This window comes from Gaeumannomyces tritici (genome assembly GCF_000145635.1).
Source record: "Gaeumannomyces tritici R3-111a-1 unplaced genomic scaffold supercont2.1, whole genome shotgun sequence".
NCBI lineage: Eukaryota > Fungi > Ascomycota > Sordariomycetes > Magnaporthales > Magnaporthaceae > Gaeumannomyces > Gaeumannomyces tritici.
This window is the reverse complement of record NW_008804545.1, coordinates 1,220,344-1,247,951: the sequence shown is the minus strand read 5'-3', so window position 1 is coordinate 1,247,951 and position 27,608 is coordinate 1,220,344. Positions and strand designations below refer to the sequence as shown.

Sequence of the window (27,608 nt, the reverse complement as noted above, 5' to 3'; positions counted from 1 at the left end):
GCAGATCGACGTCAGCGAGAAGGCTTTCCTCGACTCTTTGGCGATCTTGGTATCGGCCGTGCCCGCGGCGTCAGCTGGACCCTCTCCTAAGTGGCCCGCTCATCTTGGCAAAGGGGGCTGGGTTCTCCGGCGCCGGGTCGTGTGGTTGTGTAAATGCGCCAGCAGTGCGCAATTTTCCCTCTTCTTCATCCGTCGGGGCATCTGCGATGGCGGGCGTTGTTGCTTCTCAGGATCAGAACCATCAGCGTCCGCATCGTGAGCCCGGATTTTTTGTGACGACCCCTTTTCGCCTTGCAACGGCCTCCCGAGATGCTTTGTCTCGTGGCGGGTTTGACGAATTTACTTGAAAGAAAAAATTTCCACGGTGCTGTGCCTGGGCAAGCCAACAGCATTTCCCTCACAGTTATGCCAGACTATACCCTACCATGACGGCGCTCGTCAGTTGGAGTCCACGCACAGGTGGCCCTGGTCCAATAGGAGAATGTGGTACTTTTTGTGTGATTTTTTTTGTTTGCGAACGCCAGGTGGTTATTCGACCTTTGGGACGCGTCCATAGATTCTGATTCTAATGTATATATCATAGGGACTTGTTTCAAACAAAAGATATCTTTGGGAACACTGGTATCATTCCGTTGCTTGTGTAATTGTGTCCTGTTTTCTGCCAGTGAATACAAGTAAAAGTGCCCAGAAGTGGGAGCCAAAAATTCATCCTACGACTAGTTTGTTGATGAATCGTGCTGATGACCGACCTCCTACTGCCGGCTCATGTTGATGACCTAGTACTAGCGGTTCATATTGATGAGGCTCTCAACGTACTTCCGGGTATCCACGCCGATTCCCTGGGCAAGCCTGCTCGCCCCGTCAGCCCACCTGCCAGAATTGCCAGCCCCGTACGAGTTGCTAACGTTCCTAAAAGTGCCGCTGGAGCCGGCGTCTGGGTGATCGCTCGCCTTGCGGATGAGGAAGATCTCCTTGGTCACGGAGCGCAGCGATTCCCTGTCGGGCTTTGTGGTCTCCTCGGAGCGGCCCTCGGAATCGCTGCCGTCGTCGGACAGTGCAGACGAGTTGGAAGATGCCGCCGCCGCCGCCGCCACCGCCTCGGCCCGCATGGCGGCCGTCTCGCGCTCTGTGACTCTGTTCCACACCACCCACCAGCCGCGGCTGGTCTTGCAGGTGCGCTCGAGCTCGGACCGATCGTGGCGTGTGGCGATGTATGTGTTGAGCATTTGCGTGTGCGTGTTGAGCGCCTCAACTCTGGACCAGGCGGCGACGGAGCCGCCGATGGACGTCGCCGCCGGGTCCGGGACGGATGGGATGGTTGAGTGGATGGTGAGCGAGTTGGGGTCCCAAACGAGGTCGTATATGACGGCAGGGCCGCCACCCACGCCAGCCGCGACCCCGTCGACGCCCTCGCCGCCTACGCCGGGCCTCTCGGGTCGATACGAGGTGGAGCTGAGCAGCGGACGGCGGAGCGGGGCGAGCTGGGAGTGCAGCGACTTGTACAATCCGTCCCAGGCGAGCGAGTCTGTGCGCAAGCGGAACAAAAAGGCGAACATGAAGGGTCGGTTGACATAGATGACGATGCGCAACTTGTGCGTCTTGTTGCGGTCCTGGCTGTTGAACGACTCGCGCCTAGCACCGCCGCCGCCAGCGGCTGTCGACGATCCGGTTCTGGAGGTACCCGGGCGAGATACTGTCTCGGTGGACTCATCATTATAGGATTTGGGCCGGAAGAGCTCCGTGTCGTGGCTCCCCAGGTCCTTCATTGTCTGCGATTCGGAACGCTCCAGCTCGGGGCTGTCTAGCTCGACCGTCACTGTCCTCAGCAGGGTGCGCGAGTTGTGCTCCGGATCCTCAGCTACCGCCGAGTCGTCATCGCTGGTCTCGGCGGTCCCTTGGACATCTCCCATCAAACCAATGAGATAGTGACCTGATGACTCGTCCTGAGGAGGTTGCTTTGGTATCGGTGCGCCACTAGCGGCGGTGTCCGGAGACGCTAACGTGGAACTGCCTCGGACGGTACCGGCGGTTGGCTCTTCAGTCGGTTCAGGAGATGTAGTGCCTCCGATAGACCAGTATTTGCCGTAGCCCATCTTAAGATAGTCGACATACTTGGCCATACCAGTGCTGTCAGGCTCGCCTTGGGGCGTGGCGCCCGCGGAGCCGGCGGCGGGGGGAGATGGGCCCGCCCGTTCCTGGGGTTTGCTGCTAGACTTCCTGGTTGGCGAGGCTTGCTTGGCCCGCCGCGCAAGCTCGGTGACAGGTGGTGGAGGCAGCATAACGGGCTCCAGCGCCTGCTTACGGGCGGCCGACTTCCTGCGCGTCCTAGTCCGGCGAGTAGAAGTGGCGCTCTCACGAACCCCGTATGCATTCTCGCCGAACGAGTAGATATCTTCCATCCAGTGCGTGAGGTTCCTGAGCGAGTGCCGTGAAAGGGCACCAGTGCCCAGGAATATGGCGCCGTCTTCGGCAGCGGGCTCTGCGCCGGTCCCGAGCCATTTATCAAGTGGCTTTGTGGGATCCATCATAGAGGCGGCGGCGGCAGCAGCAGCGGGCTCGGCCTCTGCAGAACTTTCCGGGTTGTAATCGCCAAACTTGGATACCACAAGGTCGACGAGGCCCTCTATCCTGCCGATCAATCCCTCGAGTACCTCCCGCTCGCCGCTGCCACGCTCCTCCTCGCCGACGCCGATGCCCAGCTCGCCCGAGGCGGCGACCTTGATGCCACGGAAGACGTTGACGATGGGGTTGCCGTGCAGCATGACGTTCCAGGTGGAGAGGAACATGTCCCAGTAGCTGCCGATCAGGTGTGAGAATTTAGTACGCTTCGTGCGGACAAAGAGGGAGCTCAACGACGAGTCGTGGTGTAGTAGGAAGACAGAGTGAGCCCGCATGAGATCCTGCAACAGCAGCGCCGACGGCTTGACCTCCCTGGAGGAGTATTCGGCAGCATCTGCCTTGGGGTCTGCACCCTTGCCCTTGGACGCAGACGACGAAGCCTGCTTGCCTTGTTGAGCGGGCAGCCTTGTCAAGTCGATAGACTTTGTTTTCATCCCATGTCAGCCTGGATGTCGGAAATACGACGACGTGACGGAAGCTACCCAAAAACGACTCACAGCGAGGATCCACCAGCCCGGCTCGAGCTCGTGCATGATGACTCTGGACTTCTCCGTCTCGACCGTGTCGACGGGGCGGTCGCCCGAGAAGCTGCGGCCGAATTCGACCATGCCCTGGGCGAGGCCGATCTGGCGCAGGCGCTCATTGCGCTCCTCCTGGGACACGGCCGAGGTGGAGCGGTTGCGGGCCCTGCGGCGGCGGCCGGACTGGGGGGTGCCGACCGAGGCGTAGTAGACGAGCTGGTCCTCGATGGTGTCGTCGTTCGCGCCCAGGGTGGGGTTGTAAATGGCCAGGAAGCCGAGCTGGGCCGGGACGACGCTGGGCGGCGGCGACGCCATGGCTACTGCCTCGCGGGGCCGGCGGTTTGTGGGCGCTGACAATGAACCAATGTCAACTCTTTGAAGCGCGGTGGATGGGAGATGGGAGACGTGAAGCTCTCTTTAACGGCCGGGCGCCAGCCAAATGGTCGGTCAAGAGATTCGGTAGTGCATAAGCTTGGGGAAGCTACAAGGACCGGCCCAGCCAGTTGGGCCGTTGTGGGGTGGCGGTGTCGCTCCTTCTTTCTTTGTGTTGTGAAGAGATTGAGCGGACAAAACGCCTAGCGCGAGCGAGGCTACATGGAGGAGGACATAGATATAGAGAAAAAGAAAGTCGAGCGAATTGCCCGCATTGAAATCAACGGGGCCATGGCAAATTTCCATAGGCCAAAAGACAGGCAAGATCAAAACCCGATCCCAGCTGCTAGCGTGCCAGAGCCCAATCGATCATCTCGGCCAGTCCTTACGTCACCGCGCCGCCCGTAGCGAAGGATTGGGGATTGGAGACGAAACAGTGGACAGCTCGGGTGGTGCGTCCCGTCACACAAACAAGGAATAAAATATGCACAACAGCGGCATTCTCCTGAAGCACCAACCCGGCACCAACCCGCAGGAACATGGTTGATCCATACCAAGGCATTTAGGCCGTGGACGTGCATCCACTTGCCGCCGCCGAATACCGGACCTAGCTCCGGCAGAGATGCGGGGAGCCGCCGCGAAGCTCGGCCCAGGAGGGGGGTGCGATTCCCCAATTCCGAGGTGAAAGGCCGCTCAAGTAGTGACTCAGGTGCTGTTTTTATTCCACGCAAATCATCAGTAAAAATAAAGAGTCTCATGCCATTTCCAGAGCTCCTATTCCGAACAAGCCTCGCAGCATCCAAACACCACCACCACCACCCCCTCACCACCCGCCTCCTACACATCACCCCAGCCCCCAACATGCGCATCCCCTACGTCTCCGACCCGCCCCCGGCCTCGACGCCCGAGGACGCCGCCGTCGTGGCTCGCGTGGCCGCCCGGCGCGCGCCCCGGCCCCTGCAGCCACTCGACCTCGCGCTCCTGCACAGCCCGCCCGTGGCCGACGGCTGGAACTCGTTCCTGGGCGCCGTGCGCACGCGCTCGTCGCTGCCCGCCGACCTGCGCGAGCTGGCCATCTGCCGCGTCGCCGTCGTCAACACCGCCTGGTACGAGTGGATGCACCACGCGCCCCTGGCCCGCGAGGGCGGCGTCCCCGAGGAGGCCATGCGGCGTCAGGTCCGCGCCGAGGGGCCCGTCCCGGCCGTCGAAAAGTCGCCCGACGGCTTGCTCTCGGATAGGCAGTGGGCAGTGTTGCGCTACACGGACGAGATGACCCGCAACGTCCGGGTCTCCGACGACACGTTCACGCTGCTCAAGAGCCTGTTCTCGGACCGTGAGGTTGTCGAGATCACCGCCACGGCAAGTGATTATATCCCCCCTGTTCCCCGATGCTGATTTGGAATTCGTGCTTGCTGCTTGACCCTGCCGGTTCTGACAAAGGCTGGTGTTTTCCCTCCTCTCGTTTGTAGGTCGCCTGTTACAACTGTGTCAGCAGGTTTCTGGTCGCCCTCGATGGTAAGTAACCCCTTGCAAACTGGTTCTATGGTCGTTTCTAACAGGCGACGTCTTCCTTCGTCACCAAGTTGGCGAGAAAAATAGCCTTGGACCTGATGAGGTTGATGGAAGTAGCCACTGAAGGAATGACATCAGCGACAGTGAAACAGAGTGCATCACCTTACCGTACATGTTGATAAAATATATATCAAAATGTGACCCATGATATTGCAAACCCCATAAGTTGGTAGTGCACGTGCTAAGACGATCACTCGATTCATACGAATTCAAATTCACCAGAGCCGCTTGGGTGATCAATATGGTTATAACAGTAACGTAACTAACTACCATGAACAAGTCCAACCAACACGCCGCGCACCATGGCTGTAGAGCTATGAAGCAAATAGTACATTACCCAATCCGGCCGCCGTTCCCAGAACCTGTTGCCTAGCCGCGACCCCGAAACAAACCCCCGCGGTTACCATGGCCATCCACTTGGAATACCTACAGTACACAATGTATGGACAAAGTACTCAAAACCAAAACGAAATCGTGAGCTTGTGACTGGCCGTATCCCGCCCCTTCCCTGGGAACGCCCCCACCGATCCAAATGGATCCCTTCGAAACATGAACTGAGAGTGTTGCGCGGAAACCCAAGGAGAAACAAACGGCTGTGCGTATACGTAGGAGAGAAGGAAAGAAGGCCATCATATGAGCCTCCAGAACGTTGACAAGCAGTCATCTCAAACAAGCGTATGCGAGGTATCAAACGACAAGGGCAAAGAAAACAAGGGGATAAGGTTGAACTCGATGAGAAAAAAGAGAACAAGAAAAGGGGTAGACTATCAAGTAATTAATAGTCATAGACGGCCCATACTGTTGTGTTGTATGTACGGCTTGTTGGTTCGATCCGGCGTGGCGAATGGAGCGCCGGGCCCCTTCGCAGTGTTGAACAGGAGGCCTTGGGGTGGACAGGAAGAGAGCCCCCGGCATTTTGATTAGAAGTCGTGAATCAAAAGCGATGAGATGGCTGGGGGCTTCCTTCACTCGATCTCCATGCGAGACGCAATGTCCTCACTGACGGCACGGATGGGGCCCTTGGATGGTATCCGCAGGTCGGTATCGGACTCATCCCCCTCCTCCTCAGAGGTGTCATCATCGTCGCGGTTCCTCACATCGTCATCATCGTCGTCGTCATCGTCGTAGTTTCGGTAGCCGTCGTCGAACTCGCCATCGGCCGTGCGGTTCCAGATCATGCCGTCGTCCATCTCGTCGTCAGAGTCCGCCGGCACTCGGCTGGCGGCCCGGTCACCGAACCAGAACTTTGCGCGCTTGTTTGCGCCCGCAAAGTCGCTATATCCACGCTTGAGCGAGGCCGACAACGGTCCGTACTCCTCCGACGAATCGTCGTCGTTGTATGCCCCAGATGCAGCGCCGGCGCCGTGCAGGCGAGCACCTATTGAGTAGCCAGCTCCGTCGAGAACACCGCGCCGGCTGTGGCTGGTGACGGGCACTCCGCGGGCGTGCAGATACGCCACGCGCTTCAGCGCCTTGTTGAAGAAGAAGTAGTGTAGCATCCAGATGGCGCCCTCCTCCTCATCAAATGGATTCTCGGCCGGCTGGTAGCTGAAGACTGTGCAGTCCTCAAGCATCATCTGCTTGTTGATCAGAGCCCAGGTCTGGGGACCCCAGACAGGGTCTGCCGCGCCGTTGTCGGAGCTGCAACTGCGCGAAAGCGAAAAGTCCGGGCCGGCGACAACGCCCGCACGCGTGTTGCCGAGTGTGCTGTCGAGGTTGTTCATCACCCTCTTGAGGCTCTTCTCTCGCTTAAAGTCGCTCGGTCGCAGGACGTGAGAGAAGTCGTAGTCTGGGTGGGACGCGTTCAGGGTCGCAATCAGGTACGCGAAGGTGCGGCGGCTCGAGATGTCGGCCAGTGATCCGAACGGGCTGGAGCGCGACAGATTCAGGCTGGCCGACATCTCGGCGCGCTGGGGTGGGCTGAGGCTTGCGCCAAACTTTACGAGCGAGGCGTGCTGGTTCTCGAGAGACTTGTCGATATTCTTGTACAGCTTCTTGTCTTGACCCGTGGATTTGGTTGTGTAGAGGTCACAGCCGCCTGAGACATGGCAGTCCGGCGTGTCGAAATTCAGGGCGCTCGTGACGGTCACGAAATCGGGGAGTGGGAGAAACTAGAAACATCACTGGTTGAGATATCAGTTGTCAAACCCGGGGGCCCCCCTCTCGTGCCGTCGATGCCAGAGCGAGATCCGAGGTCGGTCCAGCGTAGAGATACGCCGGTTACCTCGGGCCGCGAGGCCATCGCGAACGAGGGGAGGCCCGTTAGGAGCGTGCGCACCTTCATGTTTGCGGTTAACTACCGCAATTTGCGCCCTACGCGGAGCACAATGGGGACGGTGTTGAGCCGTGATTAGAAATGATGTTAGAATGGACCACACAGGGTGCGCTCAAGCCGTAGCCCGTCGATAGAAATTGGGAATATGCGATTCCTCAAATCCGATGCGAAATACGGGATGCGAGATCGGCTGGTGCGAGGACCGTGTGGGTGCGGAATGCGACAGCGATAAGATTAACGAGGGCGGTGATGATGGCGATTGATGATGATGGTGGCAGCCGAGATGGCAGGGGGAGAGGCGGTCGTGGCTTCTTGGGACGACGGGCAGGTGTCGGGGTCGGCTGATTGCGCGATGAGCTCACAGTGGAGCGAGAGCCGGGGGAAGCGGGTCGTGGTGAATGCAGGATGGACGGATGCGGCTCGCGTTTGGTTTGACTAACGGAAACCGCAACCGAGTTGGGAAATGCGAGAGTAGTCTTGGGTGGTGTGTCGAATGTTGGAGGGGGAAAGACAGGCGGCGCTGGTAGCGTCTACTAGGATGACACCAGGCCAGGTCAAGCAGACAAAGAGAGCTGGAGTGAGCTGGTTGGAGTGGTGGATGGTGTTATGGTGCTATCAGAGGCGGCCGGACGTTTGAGGAATTGCGGGGGGCCGTCGGGCTGTTTGTCACAGAAACAGGAACAGCAGCGGCACACATAGAATGAGGAGCCGGTATGTTGCCGCAACATGGGATGCGATGTGGGACACCTGGCGCTTGCCAAGTTGAGTGATTGAGTTGCAGCAGCCATGAGATCCATGAGATGCCCATGCCTTGCCCTTCATGTGCCCACCACACACCACTCTCCACGCAGCCAGCGCCCAGAGCTGACGGCCCTGGCCAATGGACCCCTATTTCCGCATCGCAGCTGCGTGCTGGCAGTATGGGTCCCGCCAGCCGGGTCGCGCCCAAAGGCCACGGTGCTCTTTGCACCCTGTCTGTCGTTGCCGTTATCTTTGCCGTTACCTTTGCTGGCTGCCATTGAGCCTTCCTGGCTGCCCGACTCTCAACGATGGGCAACCTTGTTCAGGAGCAGGAAGCTTCCACAATCGCGACTCTCTGACGCCGCAGCGCTCCCCACACCCACGCCCTGTCGGGCTCGCAACCGATGGCGAATGGGGTGCGGCCAAAATAGCACGAGCAGCTTTCCGCAGTCGCACGTGGTTGGAATACCGTCCCTCGTCAACGCGCTCTGGATTGGAGAAATCTGAACAAACTTTCGGTTTGGTTAGTTCCAGTGGCGGGCATCTGGTATGGAAGTGCCAATCGCGATGGCCACAGTTTCCACATGCGCGCATCTTGGACTGCCAGATCGGTGCCCGTTTGTGTGTCGTCATTTCGGGCAGCCGTCTCGGTTTTGGTGCCGGTTCGACCGCAAACCCCAGGCTAAGGTCTGCTCATAACGGCTCATGTGGAACGAGGGCCGGCCGATCGACCAAATTAGTATCTCTAACGTTGTTTTGCTGGATTTGACGAAGCATCTAGTTCCTCAGCTCCGATCCAGCTGCCTCCTGCATGGTCGCGCATCGCTTCTCAACCCGATCCACCATGTAGGTCGGTAGGTAGCCAGCGTGGCTTCTGCCCGTCAGATCTGACGGCTACAACATTCCATGCGGCACCCCACAAGAACTATCTAGTCCATTGCCACAGGTAAAGAGAATGTTTATCACTCTCCGAGATGGTCTAGGTTGGTATCCATTCCAGCACTGCTCGGATAGTCTTGCCCGTACCTCCGCGTATCGCTCCCGCCGCACACTCACTTCATACCGCGCTGGCTCGAGTCTCGTCGCTGTCGGCGAGGCGTCGGGTCGTGAATCGATGGAGAACTCGGGTGGTAAGCGGTGTGGGGTCGTACACGTTCACATGAATCCAGATTGCTTGAGGGTCGACACAAAATGCTCGTGATCCTGTTATAAAGACAATGTTCCAAGGTTCGGATTAGCCATGAGTCTTTACCGGCGACCCAGCCTCGTGTGCCGGCGCCACGTAATCTCGGTACTCCCAAGATCCAATAGTATTGATGTTGCCTATGCAGATACGCTGTGTAGATATGGCAATAAAAGACGCTTTGGACCATGCTACATGATCCTTGTAACTTCGTCCTCGACCTGGGGAGAGTGCCCGGGGGGTTGGGTCAGTCATACGAGGATCAAGACGTGCGTGGCCGGCTTGGCAATCTGTCCGTCTACATCCAAGTCGAGATTCTCGAGTGACAAAGGAAACTTGTTTTGAACTGACCTCCATGTCCTCCAGCGAGTCTTGCTGTCCTATGCAGCGTAAAATGTTCTTTTTACTGCTCTCTTGCATCTCGCCGGCGAGGAGGATCTCGTCCAGGATATAGTATGCCTTTGTAAAGGAGAAGATGATGTCGAGCTCGCAGACATTGCCGTAGTACTTGTCCATCTGCTCAACGTATCGGTGGATGATCTCGAGCGTGATCAGTTCGTTGTCGTCCGAGGAGCAGCCGGCGATGAAGAAGAGCGAGGCGTATCGGCGGTAGACGATCTTGGTGTCTGGAACGAGGCCCCTGTTAGCCGCCATGCGCAGTGTCGACTCTCCGGGACCGAGCAAATCCGGGCGAGCGCACCCTTGTACTCCAGGAAGTTGCACATTCGCGTGCGCCGGGCCAGGACAAGCTGGGTGACGTCCTTGACGATCTTGGCTTTATCCCTCGGGATCAACGTGGTGAACCATTTCGCAAGGCGCTGCAGTTCGATCCATCAGTACTGCCGCTCGGTATATCTTGTCGGCTGTCGGTCGGGATGCTGCCGTGGAGGGGGTGAGGCCGACTTACGACCTTGCCCTGCCTCGAGAGCAGGATCAAGTAGCTAGATGAACTGTCAGAAAACGCAGACTCTAGAGCTTGGGGGAACGGCGGAGACGGTCTTACTGGATGGCCATGACACGACCTCACATCACCAGCGGCGCCCGCACTGGTCGTTTTGGTGTTTGGGAGACTCTGGGGATGCTAGATGTCGGTCGGCGTCGAGTTCCGGGCGGCAGCAAGAATAGTTCTTCCAAAATGCGCAACCTCGTGCAAATGACCATGTGTCGGGTCGGGCACCACAAGTGGGCCAAGGAATGAAATGAGAGCCGTCGACAGATTGGGCGGACCGCACTGTGTCTGCGTGTAGGGAGCACAGTGCATCTGGCCTTGTCGGAGTTCAACCCCGCCATAGCTTGGGTTGGTGTAGCTGATGAAGTCGAGTACCAGCCTCATGGTGCCAACCTACTTGACCAAAATGTTGGATTTCCAATCCACGCTACCGGTCTCTCTTCTAATACTAATCGGGCTTTCTATTGTGTGCATATGTCCTGCGAACCACCGTTCATGTCGATTCGGATGTTGCCGCCACCTGTGCTAGGCGTTCCATCTTGTTGTTGGAGCCGGCTCTTGTTTAGCCACGATTCAGCGGCCAACAAAAAGCATTTTCGCCAAGTATCCCACGTGTGGCCTGTGTAATCTACATACTCGGCTTGCATTCCGGGTTCTTCCCTTTTGTCCGCGGGAATTTCAAATGTCGCGGTCGAGGCCATAACCAAGAGGGTGTAGGGCCACTGGTTCTTGCTCCGCCCATCCCCCATCTTGCAGTGGTGGGGGTTCGCGGCCGCCTTTGCAGGGTAAGAAAACGATAGGTCAAAACTCGCTCAGAAACCGGGCTACTTGGCGGCATAGGAACTTGTAGGCACTACCTCTATGTAGTATGTATGCAAATGTGACCCTGCATGGGGAGGAGAACAAGTCGGGGTTTATTCTGCTGGGATATGTGACGAGTCGTGAAAGCAACAGATATGAACAAAACAAGATAGTCGCCAAAGATGGAGGTGACCGGAAGTCGCCTCGGCTGCGGGTCTTGACGGGATAACATTACCCAAAGTATTGACTACGTTCTTTGCATATAATAAGTGACGGGCTCGATGGGTTGGCCAGGAGTTCTCTAGGCCTAGCTGCGTTCCTGCGCGGTCCCTGTTCTTGCATGTGCTCGCGCTGGACTCAGTCATGGGCTTGCATTCTACTCACTTTAACTGCCTTTTCGAGACCGCCTCATTGTTTCAATTTGTCAGCGCCAGAACAGAAAGGAACAAAAAGAAGATCTTACGAAACACGCGCCGCCCCACCGAAACGACTTCTGCCTGCATTTGCGTCCACTGAATTGCATTCCCTCTCGGCGGCGCGGGCGGGCGCATTTGGGCACTGGAAACCGCACGCCACTATCTTGCTCGGTACCTACGACACGACATATGCGCGTCTGGGAGAAAAAGGCAGAAAAATAAACGAAAGGAAGAATAACCTAAAAGACCTTCGTCACCAGTTCCAGACCGATCCCACTGCCATATTGCCCAGAATCGGCGGGCGTCGCAAACATGTCGAAACTAATCCTGTCGACTGGGTGAGTTTTCGCATGCGGCAGTGACGTTACGCAATGAGCCCGTCGCGAGACTTTTTTTTTTCTTCTCTCCCTCGCGGCGGGACCCCTCGGCGTGGATCGCGAGCGAACGCCGACAAACGGCATTGCATGATTCCACCAGCAAAATGTCCACAACGAAAACAAAAATAATAAATCGACGGCGAGCTAATCAAACAATGCCTCGGGTGGCGGGAACAGAAACATCGTCTCCGGTGGACCGTCAATAATCCGCAAGCCGGGCGCGTACCGCTCCAACCTCGAGCTTACCAATTCGCTACGGAGCAATTTCCTGGCCGCCCAGGAGTACTACGGGTCCGCCGCAGCCGCTGAGGACGACCCGTCCGCCCGCAATGGCAACGGTCACGGCAACGGCAACAGCAACGGCAGCAGCAATGGCAATGGTCACGGCAACGGCAACAGCAACGGCAACAGCAACGGCAACAGCAATGGCAACGGCAGCAACGGCCACCTCAATGGCAACGGAACTGGGGGCTCGTCGCTCGGCGCCCGGCTCGCGCAGTCGTACCCGTACATCTGGACCGAGTGGCGCAAGAGGGACGGCGCCAAGGACGGCGAGCAGGGCGAGGAGGAGGTCCTGTACATCCCGCGCGTGGAGTGGTCGACGTCGGGTCTGCAGGAGGAGGCGGCGCAGTACGACATCACAGTGAAGCTCTTCTTCCTGCCGGCAGGGCCGACGGGCAGCTCCGGCTCCGGCTGCAACGACGACGACGACCCCCTCGCCAGGCGGCAGGCCCTGGCGGCCGCCAGGGCGGGCTACGCGCGCGAGGCGCTGGACCTGGTGCTGCGTGAGCTGGGCGGCGCGCCGTCGGTCGACCTGCTCATCGTCTCGTTCCCGGGCATGTCGTTCGACGGCGACTGCGAGTGGGAGGCCGACAAGACCAACGCGGCGCAGGGCGACGACGACGACGAGGCCGCCACCTGGCGCGCCGTCGCCGACGAGCTGCACACGCGCCGTGGGCTCGTGAGGCGCCTGGGGATCGCCGAGTTTGGTAGCGAGAAGCTGGCCCGGTTCCTCAAGCGCGTCGGCGCCGACCCTGCCGCGCCGCGGCCCTCGGCCGACCAGATCAACATCAAAAACTGCTGCGACGTGCCGCCGCCGCTCCTCAAGCTGGCCAGGGCACAGGGCATCGAGCTGCTCGTCCACAGCGACTGCACCGACGTCCTGCCCGCCGGCACTCTGCGCGAGCTCCTGGGGTCCGGCCCGCGCGGTGCTGGCATACTCATCAACGACGGCGACGAGGAGGAGGAGGTTGCGGGCGCGCCGGCGCGCGTCCGCGGCGACATTGCGCCTCAGTGGGTGGTCAAGTACACCGCCGTTGTCCGGGACCGCGGCGTCATCGAGAACAAGGGCTACTTTGCTGGCGCCCTGTTCACGGTGAAGGAGTGATGTTCACGGGGGTGAGGATAAGTGCTCAGGCCCGGGCATGCTGTCGCGGGGCCTTTGTCCGATTTTGGATACTTTTGGGTTGGCATCTCTTCCTTTTTTTGGGTACATGATCTAGCTTGACTTGCAGCGGGCGGCAGCAGCATTTGATATTTGTTAGTGATCACGGCAGGCACAATTTCTTCATTCATCTTTTGAATTTGTCTTTGGGTATATCGTCAATAGAGAAATCGTCATTTTTCCTCTTTTCAGAAAATGAGTGTAGTTTGACCCCTTTTCTCCCTCTCATTCCTTTACCCATCAATACTCACCTCAGCCAATCATGCTCCTCTTGCGCCCTCGCATCCGTACGTCCTCTAGCTTCCTCAGCACTGGAGTTGCCTTTTTGAAGGCATCCTGATACCCCTTGAGGACCTCGGGGAACAGGCCTTCGGCCCTGGGGTGGGTGCTCCCGAACGCCCTCTCGAGCACGTACAGGTCGACGGCCCTGTCCTCATCCGAGGTGCTCTGGCTCGCCAGGCCAAAGTCGATGACGACTATGTCGCCGTCCAGCAGCGCATCGACGCTGTCTTCGGCGGCGCCATCACCGTCGCGACCGCCTCCCAAGGCCCAGGGCCGGAGCATCAAGTTGCTGGTGGTCAGGTCGCCATGGACGACGCCGACGCGGTGGATGCCCCCGACAGCGGCGCCAACCTTGCGCATGAGCTTCACGAGGGACGGATACACCCCTCCCGCACCGGCCGCGGCACCGGCCGCGGCGGGGGCGGCGGTGCTCCGGCGCAGCCACTCGTTGAGGCGCGCGCGGACCGGGGCGCCGTCGATCCACTCCATCATCAGCCAGCCGGCGGCCTCGTCGAGGGCGTAGACGGCCGGGACGGCCGGGGCCCCGGACGGGGCGGGGGCGGCATCGCGGCGGCAGCGGGCGAGGATGCGGGCCTCGGCCAGGATGCGCTGGCGGGTCAGGCGGGCGTCCAGCAGCGGGTGGCGGTACGGTTTGGACGGGCGGTGCTTGAGGGCGCACGACAGGTCCGGGCGCAGGTACGTCGTCTTGTAGAGCCGCCCCTCGGCCCCCTGCGTTATCAGGGTCGGGGCCGCGCCCGAGGGGTGGGTGAGGATCGGGGGTAGCGGGAAGGGGAAGGCGGCGGCATGGTCGACGTCAGCTGGGGCGGCTGTGGCCGCTTCTGTTCCTTGCTGCGACCCCGCCATCGCTTCGGTTTTGTTGGGCCCCGCTGTGAGGAGTGGTTGGCTGGCTGCTGGGCTGTTTTTGAGCCGACGACACTTGGCCCGTTCTGGGTGCGGCGACTTCCCCGGTGTTTGCTAGGAACGGGGTGTTCGAAGCTTGATGGAATAGGCTACCTAGACTTTGCCGTCTATTTTGGCACCGGGAACGCTAAAATTCCCAAACACGGCGACCTCGCAGATGCAGCATGGACCAAATTGATGGATATTGGAACGAACGCTGCCGAGTGGATATCCCCTCCAGCAAATTTGGCATGGTTGGTCAATTGCATGCTCAATTGCATTCTGCCCTTTTTTTTTCCAGGTGGGGGATTGCATTTGGCGGGGCCCGATCCTCGTCCATGTTGGCTCCCCTGTCAATTCATAGGCAAGCCTGGCAAATAACATGGGAAGCCGAACCCACTGGAAGAAAGTGCACGCATATGCAGACCTGCCCGATACCGAAGGTGAATGCAGTGCGGGCCTTCAATGTTGACGCGTGTGCAGCAGATGACTCCTCGTCCACAAATCAAACGCCAGCGGCCCTCTTCGTGGAAGCAAGCAGAGTGGACGCGCCAGGATGTGAGCATTTCGTGCCTTGTCTGCGGGGCAGCCCGCATAGAAATCGACCCAGCAGCGACCAAGAAGCCGAACCACGCGGACAATGGAATTCAATCCTTGGAAGCTGTGGTCTGTGCCAGAACAAGCGAGGACGAGGGAGCACGGAGGGAGGGATTCTCGGTTCTAGCGGGGGAGGATGCCCCGCCAGTCACGTCAACGTGGCCGTAGCATCCATGAAATTGAAAGCACGGACACATTTCGTTCAATTTAACCCCACGCGCTGTTCTCCCACCTGATGTCATGTAAACCACAACCACAGTCTAGTTTTCTTCACTTCTAGTCAGTCGCCGATTCTCGCATCCATCACCAGCCCCCTTAACCAACCATGGAGCAATCCCACCCCGCGTGGCCTTGTGACGGGAAATGTAGGGCAATGATTCGAATCGATTCGAATGGAACAAAATGACCCAGGCCCTAGTCTCCTGCATGTGGCAGGGATTATCTGCAGCTGCAGGGGCGCGTCGCCCACAGCAGGACGGGCGAAAAGGCGGTGACTGGTCTCGCGCGGGTTGGTGGGCTGTTTTGGCAGCTCCAACGGGCGCGGTGAGAGAGCAATCACGTCAAGCCCAAGCCCTCAAACACGAGCGGGACTACCTAGCGGGACTACCTACTCCCACACGACGACCTGCAAGCGAAGACAGATGCATCCAGGCCGCGATGCCCTAGTGGACCGCACAATGCGATGCGGTATGCCTGCGATGGCTCCATGGCCTGGCCCGGCGCCCGCAAAGTGGCATGCTGGCTGCGTCGGATGTGCCGGGACGGGCTTCTGGGGACTGTCTTATATCCAGAGGCTGTGCCCACAACATTCACGCCGTTTGTTGGGATTTCAGACTTTTCCGCATCCACTTCTGATTTATTTCTGGTTTTCCCCCCTCCATCACGTCCTGTTTGCTGCCGCTCAAGTGACACCAAGCCCTCACACCCCCTCATCCGCCCCCCTTTTCGGCCTAGCACACACCACACACCCGTCCATCGGCTTCCTATGTCGGTCTCCACTCCCACGCCCTCGCACCAGCTTAACAACTGTACCTCCCACCTCGCACACTAGCCGAAAATCTCTTTCTGTCTTGCAACTTTGACAGACAGCACGAACCCCGCGAAGACGATGACGCGACGTCTGCCCGGAGCCAGGACAGTATCGACCCTCTGAGTTACAATTTACAGCAAGAAACGGGCAAACGAGACAGACACCATGTCCGAATCCGTCCGTCAGGGGACTGTGATCCTTGTCCCTACCGCCTTCCTGCTCTCGGTCCTGGTTCTGGGTCAGACCATCTCGCGTTACGCCTCCGCCTATGTCTCTGCCCCGACAGAGGTGTTGATCTTCATCGACGCTCTTGACTCCTCTGTCGAGGAAAACGAATCTTACGACCGCGACCTGACCCGGGTCCCGCGGCTTGAAGACAAGCTCCGGCTCGGCCGGCTGCTGCGCGAGATCCAGAAGGCTGGCGATGATCTGCGCGAGGATCTCAACGGCGTCCTGGTCCCGGCGTCGGCCTACAAGCCGCTCTTCGTCGAGATCACTGGTGGTCTCAAAGGTTGCGCCGGCAGCGGCAGCAACATGGCCGTCGGCCTGACTAGGGCCCGCCTGCGCATGCCTGCGCGAATCCTGTGGGCGGCCCGGCGTGACCGTCTCAACGAGAGGTTGCGACGCATGGACATGATGCGCATGCGATTTCTCGTCGTCTACATGAGCATCGTCTCATCGGCCCCCATGACCTCGGAGAAGGTCGAGAAGCAGGCGCCGGCCTTGCCATGCACGCCGGAGAGAGCCATTCCTCCGGCTCCTCCACTGCCCAGCCACCCACACCACCACTTCCCCGCTCTCGGGGTGTCGATGGGTGAGAAGCGCAAGCCGCCGATGCGCCGGCTCACCACCCAGGCCATGGGTCACCATGACGCCACCCTCGATGAAGACAAGTTCGGTGGCACCCACCGGCGAGGCTGGGCCGGCGTCGTCCAAGAGCTACAGCGCTCACCCATGATGCACAAGCGCCATGCCAGCGTCGAGAACCACATGCGACGGGCACAGACACCTTGAGCCAGCGCAGAACAACATAGCCCCCGTTCTCACGCTTTGCAAGGACAAGCATCAACCAATATTCGCTTCGTGCGACCAAGCTGCGCCTGCCTTCGACGGCACTGCTGGTCGCTTCTCTTTTGTCTTCAACACACCCACATGATGTCACATGACACGGAAGCATCGGCCCCTTACCTGGCGTCCATCTCCCCCTTTTCCCCCCGACGCCCATTTTCTTAATGACACCCGCCGGCCCACATCCTCCTCGAGTATTGCGCTGCACACTTTCCTTTCCCAAGAAATATTTCGCGATCATCTTCCTGGCGTCACGGCGTCCACCCATCTACGAGCAACACGACCCTCCAGTTCGGATTTTGACGACTCAACTATCACGAGGCTACGAGCCACCAACATCCTATGATGATGATTTGAACGGCGGCAGATCTTTCTTGGTTTCCTATGTCCTTCGGTCTCCTATTTAACAACTTACCTACCTACGTTCTCGCGTATTGGGCACGCAGCTTGCCTTGCCATCTTTTTCTTTACCCATAGCAGATACCCCTTGCCCAGGAGCGCAACCAACCGGTTCTGCCTGTCGGATGCGTCTGGTCATACGATACTTCATTTCTATTTCCACCCTTTGAACCCCATTCTAGTCACATCACCAACCGTCTGCAGTGTCTCCCTTCTTCCTTCAAAAGCCTGGCGTGCTTTTCGAGATTGCGTACTGTGTGGTAGCTTCGATTCGTTTTGCTTTGCGATGCTTTGATCGAGGATTAGGAATCCAAATTCAAAAGAAGAGCATACTTGTTCATCCCGCCGCGCTGCCTGTGCAGCGTTTCAGAGCTCCCCGTGTACTTACTACTCCCGTTGCGATAAAGGGGGTGAGTGTATGCATTCTGGTGCCGGCGAGGTTGCGGTCCAAAACATCGTGCAACGCCTCGATGCGATACACGACGTGGCACACATGCACTCGGATTGAGGCTAGTAGTGCAAGCCTCTAGCCAGCTCATCAAAAGACGTCGACAGCAAAACGCCTAGCGCAAGTGCTCAGCGTGCAAGTGCATGGCCTTTACCAGTCACCGCTCGATACCACGGATAATAACCTTCAAATCTTGACATGCTCATGCCTGTAGCCATAGAAGGCACTCATTTGGACTTGGCCTTTAGCCAGCAGAATCGCACACTTGCCCTGCCCGTGCTTTCCAGCTGTTTCCTTGTGCGTCTTCCCGGCGCTGTTTCCAATATCCTTGCTGGCTGTTATAGTTCTGTGCTGGTGGCACAGGTTTGGGGCTCAGAAGTGACCCCTGAGCCATCTCGACACCAGATGTCAGCCAGCGGCGCCAGCGCCGGCTGCTGCCCTGGGCGGCGCTTGGTCAGTGTCACATGTTGCGGGCCAAGGAACTCACGATTGGGCCAAGACGGCCGTTATATAAAGGAGCAGGCCAAGTCTGTCCCGAGGGGGTGCCTTCTCCTTGCCTCTTTCTTTCCATCTCTCAAGATATCCCCATATTGGCACGTACTGGCGACCGCCCTTTCATCTAGCCTATCACACTGGCTCCTTTGGCAAGGGCCAGTCCGCCACACTCGACGTTGCACTTGGCCGTTGCTCCGTGCAGCGGTGTGCCTCAATGCTCCCCGTCAGAGGAACCTATTTTTACTCGCTATCAGCGGGGATCTCGCCAATCAGCCCTGTCTTGCAACAGAATCCCCCTCCCTCCCTCCCTCCCTCCCACTTGGGCTTCCTCCTCCTCCTCCTCTTCTTTACCCCTTCAATATTAACCCTCCTTCCTAGAATAACCATTGTTTGTTTTGTCCACTTGTCTGTGACTGTGAGGATATTGTTAGAACCCGAAAGTTTCAAGTGCCCATGGAGTGCCCTTCGAAGGAACCTCCGGGATGCTGATGAGGAAGTCCATGTGCAATTTGAGCTTTCTTTCGTTTGACAATATGTTTAGAGCCACAAACAAATGAAGCAAACAACAATGATTATTCCAGGAAAAAAAGAGAACTATCAGCGAAGAGTTATACCTACCCAGTATGGTATACCAGTCAGGGGAGGGGGCTGAGGGCGACTATCGTGTCCCAAGAGTTGCTATCAATCTGTTAGCAACTGACTGGAACTTTGCTCAGGGCGTCCTCGAGCCCGCCGGCGTCGTCCGCCTTGGCGAACCTGACGGCTTCGCTGACAAGGTCCTGAGCGGTGGATGTCATTGCTGGAGAGGCTCGGTTGGTTGTGTGAGGATTGGTTTCTTGCTTGTGCAAGCAAACAAACTACTCTCACCATTTGCCTGATTCCCCTGCAAGCTGTGACTGGACACCGTCCAAGATCCTCCTTTGGGCAGCTCTATCCTGGAGCAGACGTCGTCTGTTGGTGCATATCGCATTTGGATTGGGTGTGATGGATTGCTATTCGACGCCAACACGAATTTGACACACTTGGGAGAACCGCACGGCTCAACCAGGTAGGCAGCACACCACTTTCCAGATTCTGGTTTGGATCTCACACCTATTACCAGGAGGCGAATGCCTCCGCAGTATGGTTGGTTTCAAGTCCCGTCGTCACATGCCTTTGGCGCTCATCAGAGCCTTGATCGCGTTGCCCAAGCTTGTGTGGACTGTAAATGCCCACACAGCTGTCATTAGCCATTTGATACTACGCTTCTTGTACATGGTTATCCCGACCCTGCCACATCTAGTTGAATCCGCCCGGCGCCCATTCCCAAAATAGATTTTTTCCGAGTCCAGTAGGAAAACGCAACGTCATGAATGAGTTTGGAAATATGGTAGACAAGTACATAGCCATGATATCCCAAAACCGACCCTCCCCCCCTTTTCCGTTCTACAAAGTTTCAACTACAAACTTTTTACTCCTTGGCCTTCTTGGCCGACTTGACGCGCTTGGCGACGGGCCGGTTGATGTGGTGGGCGGGGATCCAGCTTGCATCGAAGCTGCCGTCGGCACCGCTCGTGGCGCCGGCCGACTCGTTGCCCGACAGCGACTCCTCGACCTTCTTGACGGGCGCGGGCGCGGCGACGGGCTTCTTGGGCCTCGGCGCGCGCTTGGCCTGGGGGAACAGGGCCTCGACCCACGTCTTGTAGATGAAGTAGAGGGTGCCGCCGAAGACGCCGGTAAGGACGAGGTACAGGAAGATGCTGTGGACTTTTGTCAGCATGCAAAGACTTCCCCAAGGAAAGGGAGTGCAACGTGTCTACTCACATCTGGGGGTCCAGGAAGCTGGTGGGCGGCTCGACGATGCTGGCCTTGTCGCTGTGGGCGGGGACCTGGAACGTCTGGCCCTTTGCGTTGCTAACGACGGCCACCAGGTCGACGCGCACGTCCTGGGGCTGCATGTCGAGCGTGAAGGAGTAGGTGAGCGAGCGCTTGTCGCCCGCGGGCACCTCGATGTCGTACTTGACGGCCGTCAGGTTGCGCAGCGCCGGCGGTGCGGGTTTGTCGTCGCCGGCCGCCCCCGCGGGGGGCTGGTCTGGGCGGCCGAGGGCGCCGCCGACGAAGCTGACGCGCAGCGGCCCGTCCTCGTTGTTGGTGATCTCGACGACCGCCTTGGTGGGGCGCCCGTTGACGAGCTTGACGCCGAAGATGTCGGCCTCGGGGAAGGTCGTGGCCACGTCCACCTTGAGCTGCGGCGCCGCCGGCGCCGGGGGAGCGTCTTTGGCGGGCTCGCCGCTTGGGGCGGCGCTCTGCGAGGGGGGGAAGCAAGGGCCAGGTCAGCCATTTGTAAGTGACATCAGGGAATGCCGGTCCACTGGTCGCCCGCAGTGGGCGACGGTGGCGGCCGGCGCCATGCGACCTGGATAGGAAGCTTCGTGGCGGCTCGAGCGGCAACACCATGGACGAGGGCAGGGGGAGCTGTGTTCAGCCAGGACACACATACCTCGGCCTGAGCAAGGACGCCCACGAGCTGGCAGGCCAGCAGCGCCAGGCTGGTGAGCTTGAGAGAAACCATTGTTGGAGGTAGCCGGTATCAGAAGGACTGTCGCGAAGTAGGGGGGGGAGAGACGGGGTGTGCGAAGGAGGAGGGACTTGTTGGGGCTCGTTTTGAGAGCTGTGGTGGTGGTGGTGTCTGTCCTTAAGAGGCCTCGGTGGTGCTGGCCTTGTGTGACATTCGTGGCCAGAATTCAATTGGCCCCACACGGTATCCAGTCCGTGCGTAACACAACCATGTGGCAGAGCCGGTTACCCCTGTTGACTTCCACGGTGCCCCTGAAGCGAGCTCAAAAACCGTGCACGATCCCTTTCCGGGCTGAGCGACAGGATAACGCGAAGCTGCGTGGCAACAATTGAATATGGCGTGACATCGACATGCGCGTGGAGCAAGGTGACCTCGCCGGACTCATTCAGATACTAGTTTTGGCCAATTCTCAACGTCACAAGGCATGTCCAAACCACAGGTGACCCCTCCCATCTTCGTTTTATCATTTATAGTTATCCTAATTCCGAGCTATCGTTGATATTACTTTATTCATAAATTTGACGAGTCTGCCATGTGTGATGTTGAGGAGCATCTCCATTCTTACACCTCAGCCGCCTCTTTACGCTCTTTGCTCGGCTTCTCCGGTGAGACGCCCGACCCTGTAGCGTTGTTGCGGAACTGCTCGTCCTCCAGCTGGAGCTCCTCCATGATGGTCTTGTTGGCCTTCCAGACGGGCTTGATCTCAAACAGTCGGTCCATCTTCTCAAGCGGAATCGACTTGGTTTCAGGGACCAGGAACCAGACGAAGACGGCCGAGATCATCATGAGACTTCCAAAGAAGATGTATACGCTGTCATAAATCGTTAGCATCGGACGTCGTAAGCAGACAAGGATAGGAAATAGGGACCATGGTGCCTGTCTGCGCCAGTACTAACCCGAAGCCCATCTTGAGGAACATCTGCGGCGTGAACCTGCTGATGATGAAGTTCCAGAACCAGTTGTTGCACGCCGCCCAGGCTTGGCCGAGAGCCCTCGTGTTGACATCGTACATCTCGCTGTTCAGCACCCAAGGTGTGCCGTTCCAGGAAGGCGTGTAGAAGCTACGTAATCCAGTCAGTCAATGCCGCATGAGAGGCCTGGGTTGTATGTTGAGGATGGGGTTAGACTGACGCAGTCCAAAGGTAGAACATGAAAATAGCAGAAATTCCGGCCGGTGAAAGTGGGGCGTTCTCGCTGCTGCTGCTCGAAACCCCTGCAAGGGAGATATATCCACCGATGTAGAACATGCCTAGATGCACAGTTGTTCTGGGTTAGCTTATCAATCCTGATCAGACGCAAGATGTCTAGCCAGCTTGGCGGGACGTGGCAAGACGGAAGACGTACAAAGACCCCCACCAATAGCCCCGACGAGCAACATGGCACGGCGCCCAAACTGGTCAATGAGCCAAAGGAGCCAGACGACGGTCAGGGCCGTCTTGACCACGCCGAAAATGCCCGTCGTGAGCAGCGAGGCGTTGGTGCCGCGGATGCCGATGCTGGCGAAAACGGTGGGGCTGTAGTAGTTGATAGCGTTGATGCCTGACCCGTTCTGCCACAGGAACATGAAGGCACCGAGGAAGAAGCGCCACTGGATCTTGCGGTCCGTCAGCGCGCCGAACGGCTTCCAGAAGCCTTGACCGACCTCCTTGGCGTAGCGGTCGAGGTCCGCGTCAATGTAGCCAATCTCCTCGACCATGTAGATGTCGTCGGCCTCGAGGTTCCGGATCCAGACGAGGTTCTTCAGGGCCTCCTCCCGGCGGCCGCGCGAGAAAAGCCAGCGGGGGGACTCCTTCACCCAGAGGGCGCCAAAGAACAGCATGCCCGAGGGGATGAGCTGAACGGCGAAGGGGATGAGCCACTGCGTGTGAGATGGCGCCATGGTCGTGTTGACGCCGTAGTTGATCCAGAAGCCGACGAGCCCGCCAACCTGCCAGCCCAGCTCGTACAAGCCCACGAGGCGGCCGCGGACGGCGGGGGGCGAGATCTCGGAGATGTATATCGGCACGACGTTGGACGAGGCGCCCACGCCGATGCCGGCAAGGACACGGCCGCCGATGATGAGGCCGAGGCCGCGCTGCTTGTTGGCGCCTAGCATCATGCCTGCACCGAGAGCAAAGACGGCGACGAAGATGAGGAGGGATTTGCGGCGGCCGAGGTAGAAGTTGGTGACGAAAGCCATGATACTGCCGAAGAAGGCGCCGGCTTGGTAGACGGAGACGATGTTTGCCTGGACGAGCGCCAGGTCTTCGGCCTTGTACTGCGCAAAATCGAATTCGCGCTGGAACGACGGGAGGGCGAGGGTGCCGCCAATGAATGCCTATGTGGGAGGGGTCAGCACCTTGACCTGGTAGGTGAGACCGACGTCGCCGAAAGAGAGTTGCTACTGACAGAGTCATATCCAATCATACACGCGGCAAAGGACGCGACGGCGGCGCACATGTAGACGCGCCAGTTATAGACGGCCTTCGGCGTCGGCCGGTCTTCCTTGAGGGTTAAGAGACCCATGATGCAAGGCGGACTGTCCCAGAGCGGCTGTCGCAGTCAGGCACTGGGTGAGGAGGGTGGTAGATGGTATCGGACAGGTCGGGAGGGGTGGCGGAAAGGAGAGACCATGAGAAAAGGGGCCCGGGGGACCCAAGGTCTAAGTAGGCACTCTGATGGCAGGCAGCTGAAGCGACCAACAAGCCGTAGCTCAAGCTTGGTCCTAAGCTGCCGCAGCTCCAGTAAGAAGGCTCAGTCCGGGGTGGAGGCGTAGGAGCACATGAAAAGCGACGCCGGCGCGCGCCGTAGAGGCGCATCAACATTGGCAGAGATTTCCCGTCATTTGCGAGGTACCAGATTGGGTGATAGCTCATGCAATCCTGCAGTACCCCGGATTTCTCGAGTCAAGCGTCAAGTCAGGGGAAAGGCTGTGAGTGGGGCGCGTGGGGAATGGTCCCCTTTCACCGAGGGAACAGTCTTTATCCAGGCCAAGCATCCCCGCGTTCCGGCCCCAAAGTTTTGGGCATGGATGCTGCCATGGCGGGGTTTGCGCGGCGTGGCCGTGGGACAGTCATATATGGCTGGCTGATCGATGCGGCACAGCGTCTCTTTCGAGTGGAAGCCGGTGGAGGCATGGGGAAAGTACAGGTCCAGCATGCTAGGTAAGGTGGCAGGGTGGCAGGGTGATAGGGCTAAGGCAGAATGCCAATAGGTTGCATTTCCGGCTCCGATAAGTACGGGCTTTGCCTAGGTGCATACATAGTAGGTACCTACTAGGTAGGTATAGGTATGGTGGGAGCAGGCGCAGGCATGTGGGCCGGGCCGACTAGGGTTCCTGCTCGCCAATGGCCTCGAGGCGAGAGTTTGACTGGGCCAGGTTCGAGCCGTCCTCCTCGTTGGGGTATGCGCGTAGTAACTCGCTCCTCATGAGCCGGCGCGGCGCCCTGCGTCCTGTAAAGAGCTCGAACTGCGCAAAGCCCTGCTCTGGTAGCAGGTCTAGGCCGTCCATAGCAACCCAGCCCCTCGGCGCCTCCGCCCGTATCTGCTCCAGCAGCGGTGTTTTGAGCGACTTGTACGCCAGCTCCACGACCACGCCGCCCGTGGGGCTATTCAGCCACCGCGGCGGGATCGTAAAGTCGGGCGCCGGACTGTCACCGAGCACATGGGTCGGGATGCACGAGACGAAAATGGTCGGGTAGCGCATCTCGTCCGGCCACGGCACGTCGCGCGACTCGATGATGTGGAACTGGGTGTCGGTCGCATCGGTCCCGCACAAAAGAGACAGGCCGCCTCGGGATATCAACTTGGTGAAGTGCTGGATCAGGTGCTCTGCGTTCTTGCGCGTTCGATTCAGGATGGCAATGTTCTTGACGCCAATCTGCATCATGGCGTAGACGGCCGCCCTGGCCATGCCTCCGGCCCCGATAACAAGCGCACTCGTGTGTGGCCGGACTGCGTTTGCCGGCGACAAGCCGCGCCGAATGCATGCCAGCACGCCGATCCAGTCCGTGTTTTCCCCGTAGAGAGCCTTCACAGGCCCGGGCCGGTTGCGATGGTTGAACATGGCGGCATCTTCGGGCACGCTGCCGTCAGCATTCAGGTGGCGCACCGGTATAAGTGTGTTTGCAGCTCCGATGGCCCGCGCGTGTCGACTCATCGAGTCCGTCAGACTAATTATTTCCACCTTGAACGGCAGCCCGACAGAGGCACCGGCAAAATAGGGGTCGGTGATTAGGTCCCGCAACCCGGACGCAGTCTGGGCCGAAAATGGGCGGTACTTGTGCGGTATGCCTAATGCTTGGAGTCCTGCGTTGTGCATGGCGGGAGACATGCTCCAGTCCACATTTGCGCCCAAGACGTAGAGCTTCATCTCGTCGTAGACGTATGACGAGTACAAGGCCGTTGTGATCTGCAGGGCTGTGAGTGATGGCGTGGCAGTTGAGGATGAGACTTGCGGTTGGTGGTCGTGTGGCCGGAGCGGTCCGCCCGGGAGGACTGAGGTGAGTATTTGGTTGAAACAGGCCGAGTGTCGGCCGAGGTGCCCGGTATTGTATGCTATTAACGGCAGAACTGGCTGGCCCAGGGCTGCTATAGCCCCTCGCAACTGGTCGATTTCGAAGTTGTCAGTTGCCGTGATGGCTCGGCGTGTGAACCTCACCACGTCGCAGCAAATCCGCTGTGCTCGCTTGTAGAATTCAAGCCAGGAAGGGTCCCTCCAGGACGGAGGGTCATCGCCCTCCCAGTGAACATGGCCAATTATCCTGGAACGGCCCTTGTGCCCTATCAGGCCTTGCAGCTGCTGATCGTCCAGCCGTAGGTCAGTCGTCACGTACTCGGCACCGAGCCTGAAACCCATCTCGACTGCGTCAAGATGAAGCCAGGGGTTTCCCGCCTGGGAATTTCCGCCTCTGGTAACGAACGGGACGTGGTACAGGATCGGTATTGCTGTGATGCGCCTGAGGCTGGCAACAGCCTGGCTGATCTTGCGCACGCTTCCAGGAGATAGCCAGGTAGCTGAGGCGTCCAAGTTGTCCACCACAACCTCTAGAGCGTCGGCACCCGTTTCGATGAGCTTCACGTCGAAATCTTCCGGGTCAAGCTGCGACAAGAGTACGGTGACGGCGAAGGTGAACATGCGTTGCTCGACCGGAACCTGGGCCAACGGCAGGGCGGACTCGACCAGTGGGACTGATCCTTCCGGCATGACAAGAAACAAAAACTTGATAAAACAGCGCTCCGCCCTCTTAAGGGTCATATAGGGAGCTGGGGATCTTGTGCCTGATGGGGTTCCTGGACTGCTACCACAAGACACGCGGGCCTCGGACAGGTTGAAGAAGTCGAGGTTACTGCACCGTCGGAAGACGGTGCCGCTAATGTCCAGCAGGTCGCGCAGCTTGGAGGGCTCCGACAAGTGGAAGTGGTTCCGGACGGCGGCAGCATCGCGCTGGACATAGACGACTGGGTGGGTGACGGCCAGGGCCTGAAAAGTGGCCTGGACCTGCCTGTCCAGCCAGGAGCAGGTGATGACGGCGCCGTTGCCGTGTTGGGCTAGTATTCCGTCGAGGATTTCTGCCTGCCGCCGCTGGTATTCACTGCTGCCATGTTCCTTCCTGTATGCGACGCTTGATCGGCTGGTGGCATCGTGGAATGTGTTTTCTGCGTCCACCATGACTCTCTTGAGAGCGGTGGAGGCGATGATAGCAAGTGTGGACTTGCCGGCGCCGCGTATTCCTAGTAGTACGATTGAAGCATCGGGATGGAATATCCGCGCACTCGGAGCCGCCGCGCGGTAGAGGCGGTCTTCTGTTCCGGCGGTATGGTCGGCGGGGGCTAGACGGGGCGTGGGGTCCATGTCAGCTAGAAACGCCGCCAAGGTTGCCGTCCAGAGCGCGAACGGCGAACTAGAGCCGAGGCCCGGCGCTTGGGGTGGCATACCGTGGCTTACGCTCCTCCTCTTTGCCGGGCTGTCGTCTGCGATCTCGACGGTCCGCGCGCGCGGCTCCCTGTCTGCGCCCCTCTCCATGGCAGCAAACTCCCGCTTGATGCCAAACGCGCCGTCTAGCGCCATGTCTTGCGTTACTTTCCCAGGTATCAGGTCATAAACGCGCACATGGCCACGCACAGCACGTCCTAATAGACAGATGCGTGGCGAGCGTGATCCAAGGTGGTTTCGGCATAGAGGGGGAAAAAAAGTGGCGGGCGCGAGATCGGGGGGTGTGGAAAAAGGCCACAGGTCGACTCGTGCAACGATGAAGCTCCAACTTGCGAATCACCTATCACCTCGGTGAACAGCACGCTGGAGCAGCGGGCCTCGGTCCCTGAAAGCCCGCACAGTTCGGCAAGCTGAGGCTAATTGAAACCCCAGTCCATTTCAATCCCGATTTTTTTTTTTTTTTTCTGTCTCTTGGCTAAACGTTTTAATGTCCTCCTTTATATATATATATTTGGCCTTGGTTTTATGTATCCTTTGACTCCCAGGATTTCCTATGGCTTCCACTGCCTGTCCCGTGCCTGTTTGCATTGTTTGTCGAATGTATGAGCTGGCAGCGCAGCTTCAACCAACCCAACGTGAGGTGTTCCA

General features: G+C 58.6%; 11 protein-coding genes across 11 annotated transcripts; 3 read left to right on the top strand and 8 right to left on the bottom strand.

The window, feature by feature from the left end:
- Positions 1 to 346: 346 nt before the first annotated feature.
- GGTG_00394 (hypothetical protein) lies at positions 347 to 3,785 on the bottom strand. Its single transcript, XM_009218139.1, has 2 exons — positions 3,117 to 3,785; positions 347 to 3,041 (listed from the first exon to the last, which is right to left on the bottom strand). The coding sequence occupies exons 1-2, from the start codon at positions 3,453 to 3,455 to the stop codon at positions 783 to 785; spliced, it is 2,598 nt and encodes an 865-aa protein (XP_009216403.1). The 5' UTR covers positions 3,456 to 3,785; the 3' UTR covers positions 347 to 782.
- Positions 3,786 to 3,941: 156 nt separating this feature from the next.
- Positions 3,942 to 5,283, top strand: GGTG_00393 (4-carboxymuconolactone decarboxylase). Its single transcript, XM_009218138.1, has 3 exons — positions 3,942 to 4,871; positions 4,982 to 5,027; positions 5,096 to 5,283. The coding sequence occupies exons 1-3, from the start codon at positions 4,269 to 4,271 to the stop codon at positions 5,146 to 5,148; spliced, it is 702 nt and encodes a 233-aa protein (XP_009216402.1). The 5' UTR covers positions 3,942 to 4,268; the 3' UTR covers positions 5,149 to 5,283.
- Positions 5,284 to 6,049: 766 nt separating this feature from the next.
- Positions 6,050 to 7,368, bottom strand: GGTG_00392 (mitogen-activated protein kinase MAF1; the record flags this gene model as incomplete). Its single annotated transcript, XM_009218137.1, has 2 exons — positions 6,050 to 7,195; positions 7,363 to 7,368. 2 exons carry the CDS (start codon positions 7,366 to 7,368, stop codon positions 6,050 to 6,052), a joined length of 1,152 nt encoding a protein of 383 aa, XP_009216401.1.
- An 809-nt stretch (positions 7,369 to 8,177) lies between these two features.
- Positions 8,178 to 8,378, bottom strand: GGTG_00391 (hypothetical protein; the record flags this gene model as incomplete). The annotated part of the gene is made up of 1 exon (XM_009218136.1): positions 8,178 to 8,378. One exon carries the CDS (start codon positions 8,376 to 8,378, stop codon positions 8,178 to 8,180), a length of 201 nt encoding a protein of 66 aa, XP_009216400.1.
- A 379-nt stretch (positions 8,379 to 8,757) lies between these two features.
- On the bottom strand, positions 8,758 to 10,405 carry GGTG_00390 (AP-1 complex subunit sigma-1). The gene is made up of 5 exons (XM_009218135.1): positions 10,287 to 10,405; positions 10,191 to 10,224; positions 9,984 to 10,101; positions 9,635 to 9,909; positions 8,758 to 9,504 (listed from the first exon to the last, which is right to left on the bottom strand). The coding sequence occupies exons 1-5, from the start codon at positions 10,295 to 10,297 to the stop codon at positions 9,475 to 9,477; spliced, it is 468 nt and encodes a 155-aa protein (XP_009216399.1). The 5' UTR covers positions 10,298 to 10,405; the 3' UTR covers positions 8,758 to 9,474.
- An 872-nt stretch (positions 10,406 to 11,277) lies between these two features.
- Positions 11,278 to 13,488, top strand: GGTG_00389 (hypothetical protein). Its single transcript, XM_009218134.1, has 2 exons — positions 11,278 to 11,787; positions 12,004 to 13,488. Exons 1-2 carry the CDS (start codon positions 11,762 to 11,764, stop codon positions 13,211 to 13,213), a joined length of 1,236 nt encoding a protein of 411 aa, XP_009216398.1. The 5' UTR covers positions 11,278 to 11,761; the 3' UTR covers positions 13,214 to 13,488.
- Positions 13,367 to 14,842, bottom strand: GGTG_00388 (BUD32 protein kinase). The gene has a single exon (XM_009218133.1). The coding sequence runs from the start codon at positions 14,414 to 14,416 to the stop codon at positions 13,523 to 13,525; it is 894 nt and encodes a 297-aa protein (XP_009216397.1). The 5' UTR covers positions 14,417 to 14,842; the 3' UTR covers positions 13,367 to 13,522.
- Positions 14,843 to 15,286: 444 nt separating this feature from the next.
- On the top strand, positions 15,287 to 19,819 carry GGTG_00387 (hypothetical protein). The gene has a single exon (XM_009218132.1). The coding sequence runs from the start codon at positions 16,245 to 16,247 to the stop codon at positions 17,091 to 17,093; it is 849 nt and encodes a 282-aa protein (XP_009216396.1). The 5' UTR covers positions 15,287 to 16,244; the 3' UTR covers positions 17,094 to 19,819.
- GGTG_00386 (signal sequence receptor alpha chain) lies at positions 19,667 to 21,140 on the bottom strand. The gene is made up of 3 exons (XM_009218131.1): positions 20,969 to 21,140; positions 20,293 to 20,774; positions 19,667 to 20,228 (listed from the first exon to the last, which is right to left on the bottom strand). The coding sequence occupies exons 1-3, from the start codon at positions 21,038 to 21,040 to the stop codon at positions 19,940 to 19,942; spliced, it is 843 nt and encodes a 280-aa protein (XP_009216395.1). The 5' UTR covers positions 21,041 to 21,140; the 3' UTR covers positions 19,667 to 19,939.
- Positions 21,141 to 21,607: 467 nt separating this feature from the next.
- GGTG_00385 (quinate permease) lies at positions 21,608 to 23,551 on the bottom strand (the record flags this gene model as incomplete). The annotated part of the gene is made up of 5 exons (XM_009218130.1): positions 21,608 to 21,857; positions 21,943 to 22,107; positions 22,178 to 22,295; positions 22,391 to 23,363; positions 23,435 to 23,551. The coding sequence occupies 5 exons, from the start codon at positions 23,549 to 23,551 to the stop codon at positions 21,608 to 21,610; spliced, it is 1,623 nt and encodes a 540-aa protein (XP_009216394.1).
- Positions 23,552 to 24,353: 802 nt separating this feature from the next.
- Positions 24,354 to 27,095, bottom strand: GGTG_00384 (quinate repressor; the record flags this gene model as incomplete). Its single annotated transcript, XM_009218129.1, has 2 exons — positions 24,354 to 26,857; positions 26,963 to 27,095. The coding sequence occupies 2 exons, from the start codon at positions 27,093 to 27,095 to the stop codon at positions 24,354 to 24,356; spliced, it is 2,637 nt and encodes an 878-aa protein (XP_009216393.1).
- Between the last annotated feature and the right edge of the window lie 513 nt (positions 27,096 to 27,608).